This window comes from Pelodiscus sinensis, chromosome 32 (genome assembly GCF_049634645.1).
Source record: "Pelodiscus sinensis isolate JC-2024 chromosome 32, ASM4963464v1, whole genome shotgun sequence".
Lineage (NCBI taxonomy): Eukaryota > Metazoa > Chordata > Testudines > Trionychidae > Pelodiscus > Pelodiscus sinensis.
In genome coordinates, this window is record NC_134742.1 from 11,568,735 (window position 1) to 11,585,549 (window position 16,815).

General features: G+C 55.9%; 1 protein-coding gene across 1 annotated transcript; it reads left to right on the forward strand.

The window, feature by feature from the left end:
- Nucleotides 1-1,697: 1,697 nt before the first annotated feature.
- LOC142823205 (uncharacterized) lies at nt 1,698-6,832 on the forward strand. The gene is made up of 2 exons (XM_075913808.1): nt 1,698-1,854; nt 4,608-6,832. The coding sequence occupies exons 1-2, from the start codon at nt 1,776-1,778 to the stop codon at nt 5,969-5,971; spliced, it is 1,443 nt and encodes a 480-aa protein (XP_075769923.1). The 5' UTR covers nt 1,698-1,775; the 3' UTR covers nt 5,972-6,832.
- The last annotated feature ends 9,983 nt before the right edge of the window (nt 6,833-16,815 follow it).

Here is a 16,815-nt window from a genome sequence, read left to right on the forward strand (position 1 = left end):
CTCTGTACCCCAGGGGAGCAAGATTTCCCCTACAGGGTGTTACCCACCAGCTCTGTGATTCTTGGGGAATCATGGTCACCTGTCAGCCTTGTGCTCTTGGGGAGCCAGGGAGTGACATTCATGGAAAACCATCCCCCTCCCTCAGGCCTCTGCTAGAATCAAAGACAAAGCAAAGAAAAGGCCGGGGAAGACACAGCTAAACTGCTTCAGACCAGGGTGATACAATTAAGGAAACACCCCAGCCTCATTTGCATTAAAGATGGAACAGAGGGACATCTCATTAGCATACAGAATGGAGAGCAGCTCTTCCAAGGCAGGAACCGCACTGAACTATGGGACACCGAAAGCAGAGAAGCACTGCCTGATGGGAAATCCTTGCTCCAGATGCTAATGAACCCAGGGCTGCTCACACCCAAATTAGTCATTATCAGACCAATTCTAGTAACGATCCTATTGACATCTAAAATAGTGAAACTGCCTAGTTGCATTGTGAGCTGGTTCAAGGAACATCCCCCATAACCAGGAGTGATCAGTCTCTATTGTCTCTCCTCTTTCTCTTTGAATGATCCCTATAAAAACGCCTATCTTTGCCCCAAGAAAAACTGTTCTGATACCTGGACTTAAACTGCATCAGTTCCATTGAGACCAGAGCTGGAGATACAACCCAGGAGTCCTGGCCACCGAGCCCCGCACCTGCTCTAACCACTAGACCCTACTCCCCTCCCAGAACTAGCGATAAGACCCAGGCATTCTGAGTCAAACACATCTGCTGCGCCGATCACTAGCTCACACGTCCCCTGTTAAACTAAGGAAATGCTTAGTAGATCCTAGGGTTATGAAATGATTATGTTGCTTAGCTAACTCTGGTCCCGTGTATAGCCAGCCTGCGGAGGAGGGGAGCCAGGGCAGCTGGTGTAGTTTGCTCTGCCTCTGCCCCATCTTCCCCGGAGTTTCTGTCGCATCCGCCATTCGCTATGCGGCTCGACAGCTTGACGGGGTTAACGCTACAGAGGCCTCCCTGCCAGCTTGCTCCTCTTCTCCTATAAACTCCGGATTCACACCCCGCCCAGCTAGTGATCTGCCGATTTTCTCCCTCCCCCATGCTCCCCATGTCGCCCCCACTCCCAAAATCCTTCTCTGCTTCCCCCATGCCATCTAGAGAGCCTAACTCCTGGTATCCACCTGTTTCCCCTCTTTGATCTCCATGCCCCCCTCGCCACTCCTCTGCCCCCCCAGCCAGAACCCCTCCTGGAGACCTTCTTTCCCAGTCTGTGCCCACAGCACTCACAGCCAGCCGTGTGTATTTCAACTGGTGGTGCACATCCCCACATGCCTTGGTGCGTATAACAAACTTTATTCTGCACATGGATGGAAAAAAAATTAGAGGGAACTTTGTTAGGGACCCCATCTCCCCAGCCTGAGTTCTCCATGTCCCCCACCTCCCCTATTGCTGAAAGGCCCCTCCCCGATTCCCCTTCCCCATGCCCCCTCTTCCCCTGAGGCCTGGACCCCTCCCCAAACCACCACACCCCCTGGTTCACATTGTCACTGTCTGGTTTCCCAAGGGTTAACAGTATTGTAATGATGGGGTGCTGGGTGAGCATCCTGCCGGGGCACTTCTGGGCTGACCCCGCCCTGCCCCAGTCCCACGTGAGAGGCGGGTGTGGGCAGTGGGCGGTATAAATTCCAGAGCTTGGAACCAGGACAGTGCAGCTCGCTTTATCCCAGCCGGCAGAGGCGAGGTCAGTCCCTGCTGCCTGCTAGAGGCCTCCAAGATGGTTCGTGGCGGCCATGGACGGCCGCCCCTCGGCGCAACTCCCATGATCCTCCTGGTTCTGTATCTCCTTCTCCTAGGTAGGTCCCTGGGCCTTCTTGGGGGGTAAGGGTTAAAGGTCACTTGCTGCTGCTGCTGCGGATTGTGATGTCATCGCCGGCTGTGATGTCATCAGCCACCCTGGCTGTGATGTCATAAATGACACGGGGACGGGGGAGAGGTGAGAACAGGCTGCAATAAGGTGTGTAAGATGGGCTGATCTTAGCAGCGAGGGAGGCGGGCAGTTTGTCCAGAGGGATCCCAACGGACGGGGAGGTGGCCATGTGGGGGGACGTAGTGGTGTGGGGAGTACGGGCTGGGGAGCGGTGGAGCAGCCATCCCAGGAGGAGTCCAGGTGTCCCCATTTGCTTGTTTACAGCGTGCGGGAGTGAGTCAAAGCGAGGCAGGCGGGGTGCTGCGAGTTCTCCATTCCAGGCTGTCCAGTTTTTGTGACCGGTTTGCTCTTCCACCTGGGCACGCTAATTAAAACTCCTCGACACCCACTGACTCTAAAAACTCCTGCACACGCCCTGGATGCGCCTGCCAACTTTGCTCGCCGCTCCCGGGGGAGCAAGGATCCTGAAACTGGGAATGGAGCCTAGCTCACCCCACTTCAAACCACTAGGCTTTCATCCCTTCCCAGAGCTAAGAAGAGACCCAGGGCTCTGGAGTCCCACACAGCTCTAACCACTAGACCCTACTCCTCTTCCAGAAAAGGTGTGGTGTTGGCACAAGATGCCCGGGTGGGAACACACAGTAGGAATTCCCTTTGCAGTAAGAGAGTGAAGTCAGTGGAAAGATGCTCCGTTCGGTGAGAGGGTGGTCAAAGGCAGAATTGCCCAGGGCCCGGCTATAGCTCTGCGGAAAAGCATCGCTATCTCTCATGGCTTGAACAAAGACAGGAGCTGGAAGGGTCATTATATTCAACACCCAATTGATATCAAAAGCTAAAGATGGGACACTTTGGGTACGTCTAGACGACAGGCTTTTGTCGACAGAAGTTTTGTTGACAGATAGGGTGTGTCTAAACTGCATGGCTCCATCGACGGAGCCATGTAGATTAGGCTGATTGGCAGAGGGAAATGAAGCCGCGATTTAAATAATCGCGGCTTCATTTAAATTTAAATGGCTGCTGCGCTGAGCCGACAAACAGCTGATCAGCTGTTTGTCGGCTCAGCGTGCTAGTCTGGATGCTCCCGTGCCAACCTGAAAGCCCTTTATCGACCTCCCCGTTATGCCTCGTAGGATGAGGTTTACCAGGGAGGTTGATAAAGGGCTTTCCTGTCGGCAGGGGAGCGTCCAGACTGCCCCGATCTGCCGACAAACAGCTGATCAGCAGAGCGGGGCAGCCATTTAAATTTAAACGAAGCCGCGATTATTTAAATCATGACTTCATTTCCCTTTGCCGAACAAACACATCTACACGGCTCCGTTGACGGAGCCATATAGTCTAGACGTACCCATACTGTCGACAAAGCTTCTGTCGACAAAGAGCGTCTAGACGACATCCAGAAAGCAAGCCGCTTTGTCGACATGACAGTGCAGACGCAAAGGACAGTGTAGATTCAATAACGCCTTCTGTCAACAGAACTCTGTCGACAAAAGGCGTTATTCCTCGTAGAATGAGGTTTACAGCCGTCGACAAAACTGCCGAGTTCTGTTGACGTTATGTCAACAGAACTCAGTGGCAGTGTAGACACAGGTATAGTTTTGTTGACAAAAGTCCACTTTTGTTGACAAAACCCTGTGGTCTAGACACACTCTTTCAGGCCAGGCTCTGTTAGCCTCATTAGCACGGGCACTACCATTGGTTCCTCCCCGCACCAACCCCGACCTTCTTTTTCTGTTGTAAATTGTGACTGGGTCTGGCCAGCAGTGCCCCAAATATTCTGATGCCCTACACAGCTGTGGATGGGTACAGACAGCCCTGCCTGTAGCTTATCACCTGCCTGTTGATTTCCCAGGCCCGGGCCTGACTGGATCTGTAAATGAGGCCTCGAATGGGTTGGCTAACGAGGCTTTATACTCCAGTCATCTGAAGAAGTGGGTTGTGCCCATGAAAGCTCATGATACCACTTACCTGTTTCATTGGTTTTTAACACGCTACTAGACTATTCGTTGTTTTTTACGTTTGTCCTATTACTAACGAACTTGGCTGCTCCTATGAGGCTTTGTTTATATGCCGACCCAGAGTGAGATAGGTGTGTGCGTGGGGCCAGTAAGTTGATCACCCAGTTGTGAAGGTGGCCAGAGCACCAGAAACACCGTTGCAGGCTTACATTGGCATATTCACAACTATACCCCAGTCTGTATCCCATGTCTGTAGCTTTACATACAAGAGTGATACAGACACCAAAATAAGATACACAGATCCAGCAGACGATTACTTTAAAGTGGATAGTGGACTGGATGACCTCTTGAGGTTCCTTCCAGTTCTAATGTTCTGTGATTCTATGAGGTATTTTGTCCAAAGCATCTTTGAGTTATGCCTGTTTGTATCCATAAGACAATTTCATACAGCACACAGGAGGGGGGGGACGGGGACCGTCACACCCATGTCCCCCTCCCCAGAGCTCCTCATTTCACAATCGCAGCTCTACCGAATGCAATGAATGCAGTAGGAGTCCCCTGGGGTCTCTTGTTAGCTCCAGGGGGCAGAGTTAAGGTTATTTTAAGAAAGCAGGGTTGCGACTGAACACCCTGCTGCAGAAGGCCACAAGACACCCAGGGGCAGCCCGAGCACTGCGGCAGCCAAAGGTGGTGCCAGCGAATAATCTCTCTCTTTCTCTTCTAGGCTCGCTGTCCAACTGTGTCCCATGCAGGAAAGAGCCGGAGCTGGAACCACTGCCGGCTGGCGTGGACCCCTACATGCAGCCAGTGGGGATCCTGCAGCCCCAGATCCGCCCGCCGGGCCAGGGGACTGGTAGCAAGCCTGGGGCATATGGAGGAACTGGGTCTGGATTGCACGCACACCCTGGGCCCGGATCATATGGGATAGATGGGCCTGGGGCATATAGAGGAACCGGGAATGGAATTTCTGGAGGAACCTGGAGCGGATCCTCTGAAGGAACCTGGAGTGGATCCTCCGGAGGAACCGGGAATGGAATTTCTGGAGGAACCTGGAGTGGATCCTCTGAAGGAACCTGGAGTGGATCCTCTGGAGGAACCGGGAATGGAATTTCTGGAGGAACCTGGAGTGGATCCTCTGGAGGAACCGGGAACGGAATTTCTGGAGGAACCTGGAGTGGATCCTCTGGAGAAACCGGGAACGGAATTTCTGGAGGAACCTGGAGTGGATCCTCTGGAGGAACCGGGAACGGAATTTCTGGAGGAACCTGGAGTGGATCCTCTGGAGGAGCCTTGCCGGAGCCATATAGACCACCTGGGCCTGGATCGTATGAGATAGGTGCACCTGGGGCCTCTGGAGGAACCTGGAGTGGATCCTCTGGAGGAACCTGGAGCGGATCCTCTGGAAGAGATCTGGATAGGCCGTATGGACAACTGGAGCCTGGATCGTATGGGATAGATGGACCTGGGGCCTCTGGAGGATCAGGGGATGGAACTTTTGGAGGACCCGGGACCGGATCCTCCAGAGGAACCGGGTGCATGCTAAACCAAGGAGCCAGTGGCGGCTCCGACTTACAGCTTCGGCGCAAACGGAAAGGCCCCGTCGGATCCCAGCCCGTTGTCTCAGTGGGGGACTATCCTGTGCAGGCCGGGGAGCCGGGCGCTGGCTCTGGCACGGTCGTGGCCCGGCCGTTTGAGCGCGTCCCGCCCGTCTACAAGAGACCCGGCCTGCCCTTCGTGCCAGGTTTACGCGACAACGCCAGACTCGCAGGGCACGTCCGCATCCGCTATGAGGACGCAGGGAGCCCCCGCGGGAAGAGCCAGCCGGGGCTGATGGCGGGCAAGATCCCACGCCCACAGTACAAGGAACCCGGCATCCCCTACATACCGAGCCACGCGGAGCTGCCCTGCCATGCTGGACAGCGGGTGACCTCTAAGCCCCAGGTCTCCACGGAGGGTAGTGAGGGTGGAGGAATAGGAGGGGGAGGGGGAGCAGTGACACAAGAGGTGACCAGCCAAAACTCTTCCACTCCCATGCTGCCCAGCGTGCCAGCATCCACAGGGAGTGTGGTGGGAGCTGGCGGGGTGTAGTGGTTAAGCCAGGAGGAAGGCAGGACACCTTGGGGGGAGGGGTATGATTTGGGGGTGAGAGGAAGGGATGGAGATGCAGAACACCTGGGTTCTGTCCCCAGCTGTGGGAGGGGAGTGGGGGCTAGTGGTTAGAGCAAAGGCTTGGACATCAGGACTCCTGGGCGCGCTCCCCGGGTGTAGAAAAGGCATGGGGGCTAGTGGTTAGAGCCGGGGCTTGGGCATCAGGGCTCCTGAGTTCTCTCCCTGGCTGGAGGAGAGGAGTGGGAGTTAGTGGTTAGAGCAGGAGCGGGCTGAGAACCAGGCCTTCTGGGTTCTATCCCCTACGGTAGGAGGAAAAGTCGGGCCTAGTGGTTAAGGCAGGATGGGAATGTGGATCAGGGCTCCTGGGTTCTCTCCTGGCTCTGTGAGGAGGGTTGAGTGGGGCAGAGCGTAGGAACGGGGAGGCCTGGGTTTTACCCCCCCCCCCCTTTCAGGAAGGGAGTGGTACCTAGTGGTTAGAGCAGGAGGGCTCCCATGTCTCTCCCCCTCTACTCTCATCTTATCGTGTGCCCCGATTGGGCCATGCCATCGCTTTGTGCCTCAGTTTCCCCTGTTGGGGCCCCAAGATCTTTGCCCTGAGTGGCAGGCAGGGGGCTCAGCTCGTATTGTCCTCCTTGTGTAAGTTTCCTATTCCCCCCTCCCAGCCCATCCCCTGATCTCCCCCCCCAGCTTGACGTGTGTCATCCCTCCCCCCCCGCCTGTGGCCTCCGGGCCTGCGTGTTGCTGGCTTGCCCGTGGGAGGGCGGGGTGGGTGACTGCGTCTCTCTCTGCTCCTCACTCCCGGGGCACTAAGTGCTTCCAATAAAATTTTTGCTGCTTGAGGGATTCCTCCTTTTGACAGGAACTCAGGGCGGGACGCTGGGTGTTTTGGGCCGGGCCGGCTCGCAGCAGCGCTCCCCCCCCGACTGTCACTTATAGGCACTGCTGTTTAGGGCAGATGGGGGCACGGTGGCCTGGGCCCCTCCACGGTGCTCGACGCACCCTGCCAGCAGGTCCTTGCTGAGGTGGAGCATCTGCAAAGACCAGCGCTGAGAACTGCCCCACGGGTGTGACCGTCAGCGGGGACCCAGCACCCCCTAGAGGGGAAAGGGCCCATGTCCCATTCCCCATCCTCCAGGGCCTGCCAGTCCAGGGGCTGGCTCAGAGCTGGAACCCCTGGGGGAAAAGGCCCTGCGCCCCAGTCCCACGAGCCTCGCAGATCCCCAACCCCTCCAGGCAGTGCGGGCCCCAAGATGTAACGCAGATGCATCAAAAAGCAAACATCATGCGGGGACGTGTTAGCCGGGTGCGGTGGGCAAGACAGGAGAAGCGGTTCTTCCACGCCACGCCATAAGAACGGCCACGCTGGGTCAGACCCATGGTCCGTCTAGCCCAGGGTCCTGTTGCCGACACTGGCCAAGGCCAGGTGCCCCAGAGGGAGGGAAAGGAACAGGGATTCATCAATTGATCCATCCCCCTGTCACCCATTCCCAGCGTCTGACAAACAGGAGCTAGCTAGGGGTGGGAAGAAGGAGCTGGAAGGCCTGCAGAGGGGAACTGGTGCCCAGTGGCTTGGAGACACGGGGAGGGAGCGACAAGCAGCGCAGCGGGACGGAGGGCAGGGGGCCGGACTAGCTAGATCCCATCTGCCGAGCCCAGCCACTGCGGGTGACCCCTGCTCAGGGATTAGCACTGTTCCCTGGAAGGGGAGGGGCTGAAAATGGAAGAGGCGGGGCTGGGGCTGAGCCGAGGTCAGAAGGGGTGGGACCTAGAATGGAAGGGGCGGGGCAGAGGGGGCGGGGCTGAGAATGGAAGGGGCGGGGCAGAGGGGCGGGGCCGAGAATGGAAGGGGCGGGGCAGAGAGGCGGGGACGAGAATGGAAGGGGCGGGGCAAAGCGGGCGGGGCCGAGAATGGAAGGGGTGGGGCCAGGGCAGAAGGGGGCAGGGCGGGGCATAGCTGAGGGCGGAAGGGGGTGGGACACATCCCTGTGTAACCCACCTGCCAGGTAGCCCCGGCAGCAGCCAGGGCCGGGTTCAATATCTGGGGGGTTCCTTTTCCTCCATCCCACACAGAATTGGCTCCAGTTTCCACCCAGTAGCCTGGGCAATTCACCCCCCCCCCCCGGGCACCTCCGAGAGGCCACGCCTCCCCCCGCACACGCACAGAGTCGGAGTGTAGAAAAGAACCTTTTAATGAAAGAGGGAGAGAAGTCACGTGGCGTTAGCTTGGGAAAATACCACAGCCGGAGTTCATAACCAACCCACAAGTAACTGTCCCAGCTCAAGAGGATGGAGCAACGTCCTTTGCCTCTCCGGCTCACACGTCCAGCAATGTAAGTGTCCCATTCACAAGCTCAAACTTTCTCCACACCCCACTCTCAGTGGCTGTCCTTGGTCAGGGCAGGTCAGAGCTCAGGAGTAATTTTCAGAGCTCACCTCCCACTCTTGGGCGGGGGGAAGATAGGAGGCATCTCACTGTCGCCATTGGCCACTCACCGCTGCTCCTGCCAGCCGCCCTGCTATCCACCTGCTGCTGCTCCTACCAGCCGCCCGCTGGTCACTCCCCCCAGCCACCTGCTGGCCGCTTGCTCCTGCCAGCTGCTGCTTCCATGATGGGCCAAACCAAGTGATTCCAGCTCTTTGTGAGTTTCTCAATGATTTCAGCTCTTGGCCCATCACCTAGGCTGGCCAACAGATTCCAGCCCCCACTGGCATAACATTTCAAAATACCAAAGAGACTCCTTATGGAGTCTGTTTTAGGTCTATCCTTAGAACAGGGGTGCGGGGGGAGAGGGGAGGAGACAGGTTGAACCCGTCTTACAGCTCACGCCTGGGGAACACGTAGCCTGCTGGTTCAAGCTCCTTCCCCCCCCCCCTCCATCCCATCCAGTTGAGTCTGGAAGGGGGAGGCTTGTCCATCCGAGACTCTTCGCAATGACAGCGTCCCTCCTGCAGCACTGGTGCGATATTTTACAACTCCAACATTTAGGGTTAACGTGGTTTGTGACCTCACAACCGCCAAATTAGTTACAATACACAACATTCCATTCCAACAATGGAGCATCCACCGGGCCTATAGCACTGGCCGGACTGGATTTACATAACCACACCCCGGATTCCTCTCCCATCCCAGCATAAGCTGTATTTACATAGCAACAGCTGGATACCTTGCAGGGCTGCTGGCTGCATTGGAAGCAGTGGTTCAGATCCTGCTTTCTCTTGCATTACCCTGAACTTCCGTCCTCGGCCTCATGCCCCAGGCCTGCTCCGTGCCCTGGACCATGTGATGTCTCCCACCCTCGAGGACGGCCCTGCTCCACAGACATCAGCAGGGCCCGTCTTGCTGTGAGGTGGCTGGGGATCACCTCTTTGTGGGCCCGCAGTGGACTCCTGCCCGGGAAGGAGGAAGATGTTTAGGGAACCCACGTGGGATGCTCATCGCTGTCCCCACCCACCCACACTTCTGTTCGGGGCCCGGGCTGCAACGCACTGTGCAGCCCACAGGGGGCGCTCCTTGGGGGTGAGACTGAGGCTGCGTGGGCCACAAGGCCTGGGGTGCCCTGCCCGGGTCTGAAGTCCTGCCGCTAAATGGGGGAGGGACAATGTGCTTTCTAATATTTTCCATCCATGCGCGGAATAAATTTTGTTCTGTGCACCAAGGCATGCCCAGATGTGCACCACCAGTAGAAACACAAACCTAGCTGTGGGCCCTGTGCTAGTCCTCCGGGCAGCATTGGAATGTCTCCTGAGTGGCCGCCCAGGCGCACAGCTTACAGGGAACACAGATGTGGGATTACCACCCAGGCTCCGTTAGTGGCTCTCCTGGGAGCCCCCCAGTAGCACTGGCTCCCCATCTGACTGCGGCTGCTCCCCGACAAAGCCCAGCTGTGATGGCTGGTGGGTGCAGCCCTAGGACTGTTCGGGGTAACTGCCCCACCCCGCACTTCAGGGGGCTGCGGAAGCACAGGGATCAGTGAGGGGTCACCCCTGCATTCGCCTGCAGTGGCAGGAAATGGAGCCACTTGGCTCCAGCTCTGCTCCGCCGGCTCCCGCCCGTGTCGCTAAGGGGAAGGGGGCTTGGGGAAGTGGTAGGGTGGGGGCGGGGCCTAGAGCAGAGCTGGGGGGCTGTCCTGGGCCCTTCACCCCCTAGGGACGGCCCTGGGGGCGACCTGTTCACCTAGGCCTCTGGCCCACACTTCCTGGGGCGCTGACATTGCCAAATTTTGAATGGCACAAACACTTGCCCCGCCCCCTGTCCTGAGGCCCCGCCCCCCGTCCCACTGCTGTTCGCTGTTCCCCACCCTCGCTCATTTTCATGGGGCTGGGTTGGGGGGCAGACTCTGGGGTGAGGCCAGAAATGAGGGGCTCGGGGTGCAGGAGGGGGCTCTCGGCGGGGGGTTTCTGGCGGTGCTGACCTCAGGCGGTTCCCATGAAGCGGTGACAGGCTGGCCAAGTGAGTCTGTCGGCTGTCCTTGCGCCCCCCCCCCCATGCCCCTCCACGACAGAGCAGAGGGGGTGTGTGCAGCGTGGGGGGGCTGATGTGGGAGAGTGACACGCAGCTGGCATGAGGGTCAACAGAAGAGACTTCCAGCCCCCCTCCTGTAACCACTAGTCCCCACTCCCCTCCTAAAGCGGGGGGCGCCGAATCCAGGAGTCCTGACTCTGACTCTTTCCTGTCTGCTACCACTAGGTCGCGCTGCCTTCCCAGAGATGCAAGGCCCTGAGTGCTCTCCTAAATCACAGAAAAACATTCATGGGAGGAGAAGGAGAAATGGCTGATCTGTGACCCTAACACAGGGATTCATTAGTTCAGTCCCTCACACGCACAAAGTGGGCCTGATTTCCTTGAGCAGGGACCGTACCCACACTCACCCACCCATATACACACATGCACACAGTACACACACATACCCCCCCAAGAGATGCACACACACACCTTCACCCCCCGACACACACACACACACACACACACCCTGAGACGCACACACACACTTACACCCCCCAGGCACACACATACACCCCCTGAGACGCACACACACACTTACACCCCCCAGACACACACATATACCCCCTGAGACGCACACACACACTTACACCCCCCAGACACACACATACACCCCCTGAGACGCACACACACACTTACACCCCCCAGACACACACATATACCCCCTGAGACGCACACACACACTTACACCCCCCAGACACACACATATACCCCCTGAGACGCACACACACACTTACACCCCCCAGACACACACATACACACCCTGAGATACACACACACAGACACACACACACACAGACACATACACCCCCCCAAGAGATGCACCCCCGAAGATACATATTCACATAGACCCCAAGAAACATGGACACACCCAGACACACATACCAAGAAACCCCCGCACACACAACCACATACATACACACACCAAGACACACAGACACATACCCCCTAAGAAATATGCACCTCCCCCAGACACACAGACTGACATAGACACACACATACACACCAAGACACACCCCCACAGCAAGACACACACTCACCCACCCAGACAGACAGACACACCCACACCCAAACATCGCCTCCCACACACTCTGGGAGTGGAATGGGCGAGGGCCCATCTGCCGGCACCAGACCCCCTGCTAATCCCCTAGGCTGCATCTCTTGGGAGAAGGGGCAGTCTTCCACACCAGGATCGGCTGGGGCACAGCAGCTCCCCTCCATATGCCTGGTATCCGCCCGGCCCTGCCATTTCCGCCTGAGGCTCCAGGCTTCCAACCAGGCGGCTGCAGCTGGGTTAATAACACGGGCCCAGCTGGGCTCGGAGCCCATGACAGCAGAAACGCCGAGCCAGCATGTTCCAAATAAAGCCAGGTTTATTTCCCCCCCCAGGGTATGAAGCGCCCAGGAAGGTGGAGCAATGCAGAGACTGGGAGGAATTACCCAACCTCTGGTTTTTTTTTCCCCACTGAAAAATGCTGATGTGGGCTTAAGGTGGAACTCGGTGAAAACCTGGGACTGGCCATTTGGCAAAGGAAACAATAATACAAAATAAATAAAAGGAAGCATTTCTTTACTCAACACCCCATCAACCTGTGGAACTCCTTGCCGGAGGATGTTGTGAAAACCAGGACATTGACAGGGTTCAAAAAAGAGCTGGATAAATTCATGCAGGTTAGGGCCATCGATGGCTGTTAGCCAGGATGGGCAGGGAGCGTGTCCCTAGCCTCTGTTTGCCAGAAGCTGGGAATGGATGACAGGGGAGGGATCACTTGATGATTCCCTGTTCTGTTCCCTCCCTCTGGGGCACCTGGCATTGGCCACTGTCAGCAGACAGGACACTGGGGGTGTCTGATCCAGTGTGGTATGTTTCTTCCTCTGGATGCCTGGTCTCTAGGGCTGTGTCTAGACTACATGCCTCTGTCGGCAGAGGCATGTAGATTAGGGTTGTAGGCAAAGGTAAATGAAGCCGCGATTTAAATGATCGCGGCTTCATTTACATTTACATGGCTGCCGCGCTGAGCCGACAAACAGCTGATCAGCTGTTTGTCGGCTCGCCGCTAGTCTGGACGCTCCCCTGCCGACATTAAAGCCCTTTGTCGGCAGCCCCGTTATTCCTCGTGGGATGAGGTTTACCGGGGCTGCCGACAAAGGGCTTCGATGTCGGCAGGGGGAACGTCCAGACTAGCAGCGAGCCGACAAACAGCTGATCAGCTGTTTGTCGGCTCAGCGTGGCAGCCATGTAAATGTAAATGAAGCCGCGATCATTTAAATCGCGGCTTCATTTACCTTTGCTGAATAAACAAATCTACATGCCTCTGCCGACAGAGGCATGTAGTGTAGACGTACCCTAGGAGGGTAGGGTGTCTGGGACTGGGGGAAGGACAGGTAACTGAGCTCCGGTGTGAGGAGGCGAAGAAACAGTCACTAGGCTGTCCTGGTGTTTCTCTAACTTTCTACCACCCGGGGGGAATGACTGTGCATCTGCGTTGTTACCAACAGTCTGGCAGCTGTTTTGAAATGAATTAATGAACAGGTGTGTTGTGAGCAAGACACGAGAAGTCATTCCTCCGCTCTACTCTGCGCTGATTAGGCCTCCGTTGGAGTATTGTGTCTACTTCTGGGCACCGCATTTCAGGAAAGATGGGGAGAAATTAGCGAGGGTCCAGAGAAGAGTAACAAGAATGATGAAAGGTCTAGAGAACATGAGCTGTGAGGGAAGGCTGAAGGAATTGGGTTAGTTTAGTTTGGAAAAGAGAAGACTGAGGGTACGTCTAGACGACATGGCTCTGTTGACGGAGCCATGTCGATTTGTTTGTTCGGCAAAGGGAAATGAAGTCGCGATTTAAATCATCGTGGCTTCATTTAAATTTACATGGCTGCCGCGCTGAGCCGACAAACAGCTGATCAGCTGTTTGTCGGCAGATCGGGGCAGTCTGGATGCTCCTGCGCCGACATGAAAGCCCTTTATCGACCTCCCTGGTAAATGTCATCTTACGAGGCATAACGGGGAGGTCGATAAAAGGCTTTCAGGTCGGCGCGGGAGCGTCCAGTCTAGCGCGCTGAGACGACAAACAGCTGATCAGCTGTTTGTCGGCTCAGCGCGGCAGCCATGTAAATTTAAATGAAGCCACGATTATTTAAATCATGGCTTCATTTCCCTTTGCCGATCAGCCTAATCTACATGGCTCCATAGATGGAGCCGTGTCGTTTAGACACACCCTGAGAGGGGACATGATAGCGGTTTTCAAATACCTAAAAGGGAGTTACAAAGAAGAGGGAGAAAAATTGTTCTCCTTGGCCTCTGAGGATAGGACAAGAAGCAAGGGGCTTAAACTGCAGCAAGGAAGGTTTAGGTTGGACATTAGGAAAAACTTCCTGTCAGGGTGGTTAAACACTGGAATGAATTGCCCAGGGAGTTCGTGGAATCTCCGTCTTTGGAGATTTTTAAGAGCAAGTTGGATAAACATCTATCAGGGATGATATAGATGGTACTTGGTCCTGCCATGAGGGCAGGGGACGGTACACTGTAGGTACATTGCAGCTCCTGAAGCCCCCCTCCCCGTACTCCTCCCCTCCCCCCCCCGATTCTCGGCCTACAGAAATGAGCAGGGGAAGTTTGGGATTTCTGCTCCGTGGTTGGTTGGGGGGACTCGGGCTTTCTATTCTGCTGTGGGGGTGTCTAAGGATTTAGCCCCATGGGGGAAGCGTGAGGGCAGAAGTCCCGCACCCCAGTCCGCACTGGCCTATGGGGCAGGGTTGTGCATGTCTGGCGGCTCTCGTCCTGTGGAAGGTTTTTGGATGTGGCTCAGAGGAGCTGTAAATTGGGCTGAACTTTTATTCTGCCACGTAACATTTGTAGATGTTTAAAATGTCGTGAGCAGAATTTTAAATTTTTGGCCTGTTGTTCCCCCAGGAATATGGCACCGGCAGGGAAACTGTGACTGGTGGGGTTATGGACACTGCAGCTCTCATGGGATTTTGAGACAGGAGCAGAGGAATTCTCTCCGCTGTGAGGTCAACCTAGCTTGGTCTCTGACAGTGACAGACACACAGCTGAGATCAGGGCCCTGTTGTGCCAGGCGCTGCACAGACACACAGCGAGAGACAGACCCTGCCCCCCAAAGCTTATGGTCTAGGTAGTATGGCCTAATATCTAGACCTCTGGACAAAGACTCAGTCAGGACCTTTGCCCAGTCACGTCTCCCTGTGCCTCAGTTTCCCCATCTTCGACCAGGGGCTCTGGCTATTTACCTCCTTTGTCAAACACCGTGAGTCCCAGGGTTTTCGGGAGCCAGTTGTCAGGACAAATGAAGGGTTATGATTCCCTTTCGACAGATGGGGAAACCGAGGCACGGCAGAAACAACACAGTGAATAGTCCGGGGTCACGCAGCCGAGTATGGAACTTAGCTGGAAATCGCCTCAGGATCTCCCCGCGCTCCTGGTGTGCAAACTAGAAGTGCTACATTCCAGTGAGAGCACTCATGCCTCTCGGTAAACCTGTCCCGACAGCTCCATCATCTCCTTCGACTCGCTGGTTTTCCTTCTGCTGGAAAAATCCCATGGGATTGCCCATCATCTAGCTCTGGAATGGGGAAACTGAGTCATGGGCCGAGGAAGTGCCGTATCCGGGAAAAGGGGATTAGAACACCGATTAAACTATTCTCTCCCCACGTTTATCATTACAGGTTGCTTATTTATCAGCTGTCTAGTGGGGCTCTACAGGGGTCAGTCCTGGGTTTGGCAGGCGTCAATAGTTTCGTGAAGCACTTGGGTAACAGAACGGGGAACTTGCTTCTGCAATGTGCCGCTGAGACCAATGCAGGGAGAGGTTGCACGCACTTCGGCAGGCGCCCTTGCTAAGTGGGAGAATTGGTCTGAAAGCGCCACGCTGGAACATGAGCCGAGTGCTCGCAACCGTGCCTGCCGAAACAGAGCCCGAAGCGGGAAGTCATATCATCTTGCTTGTCCCGCCTGGGAAACTGAGGCAGGCAGCTAAGATGGAGGCCCAAATCACACCCAAAGTCAAAGGCACAGTCCTCATGCTGCTAAGCAAGCCCCCACTGAGATGAGTCCAGGGCTCTGAATTTTGGCTAGGATGCCGACACCGGCCCTATGCAGCATTATTGGGAAAAATGCTGCCTCATGAACTTCAGGGAGTGATGTATCCACCACGCCCTGCACGTCAGTCTTCCCCCAAATGGTGTTTCTGCAAACGACTGCGTTTTCACCACCATGGGGGTGCTAAGGAACAACCCGTTTGCCCCCACCTTTCTGCAGGGAGCATGGCTGGCCCAGGGTTTGGAGCAGCGGCACGGTATGAAACCCTGGACACAGATCGGTAGGAGCAAGAGTCACTGTTCCCTCTAATTTATTTTCCATCCATGTGCAGAATAAATTTTGTTGCATGCACCACGGCATGTGTGGATGTGCACCACCATATACCTCCACCTTTCTGCAGGGAGCAGGGCTGGCCCAGGGTTTGGAGCAGCAGCAGAGTATGAAACTGTGGACACAGATCGGCAGGAGCAAGAGTCACTGTTCCCTCTAATTTGTTTTCCATTCATGTGCAGAATAAATTTTCTTACATGCACTACAGCATGTGTGGATGTGCACCACCATAGACCCCCACCTTTCTGTGGGGAGCAGGGCTGGCCCAGGGTTTGGAGCAGTGGCAGGGTATGAAACCCTGGATACAGGTCAGCAGGAGTGGTGGTCACGGTTCCTTCTAATTTTTTCCCCACCCATATGTGGAATAAATGTTGTTACGTGCACCACGGCATGCATGGATGTGCACCACCATATGCTACCAGCAGTGGGCACTCTGCTAATCAGCTGGATGGCACTGGAATCTCTCCCGAGTGGCCACCCAGCACCCAGCTTACAGGGAACGCTGGTGGGGATGCGCTGGACAGGAGAGAAGCCAAACTGTGGAAGGATACTCCGGGATGGAGGCGCATCTCAGGGTGTAGAAGCCTGGATGAGGCAGGGTCCTTCCTTGAGAACCATCGGGTTCCCAGGGGTTCCCAAGTGAAGGGAGAGCTAGTGATAGATCCCAGCGTCAGGACGGTGGTTGTATTCTACATGATCCGTCTCCGCTTGCACTTTATGTGACTAAGGATCAGGGGTGAAAGTAACTTCAGTGTTTTACGGGTACTGTCCTATCGCAGTCCCCTCTTTGCGGGGGACTGGGAGTGCGGGACAGTGTTTCTTGTTAACTGGGTGCTTATGCGGCCGCTCAGAAGAAATCCCAGTGCCTCCCAGCTGATTAGCAGTGCACTCATCGCTGGTTTTGCTTTTATGGGTGGTGCACAACCACACATG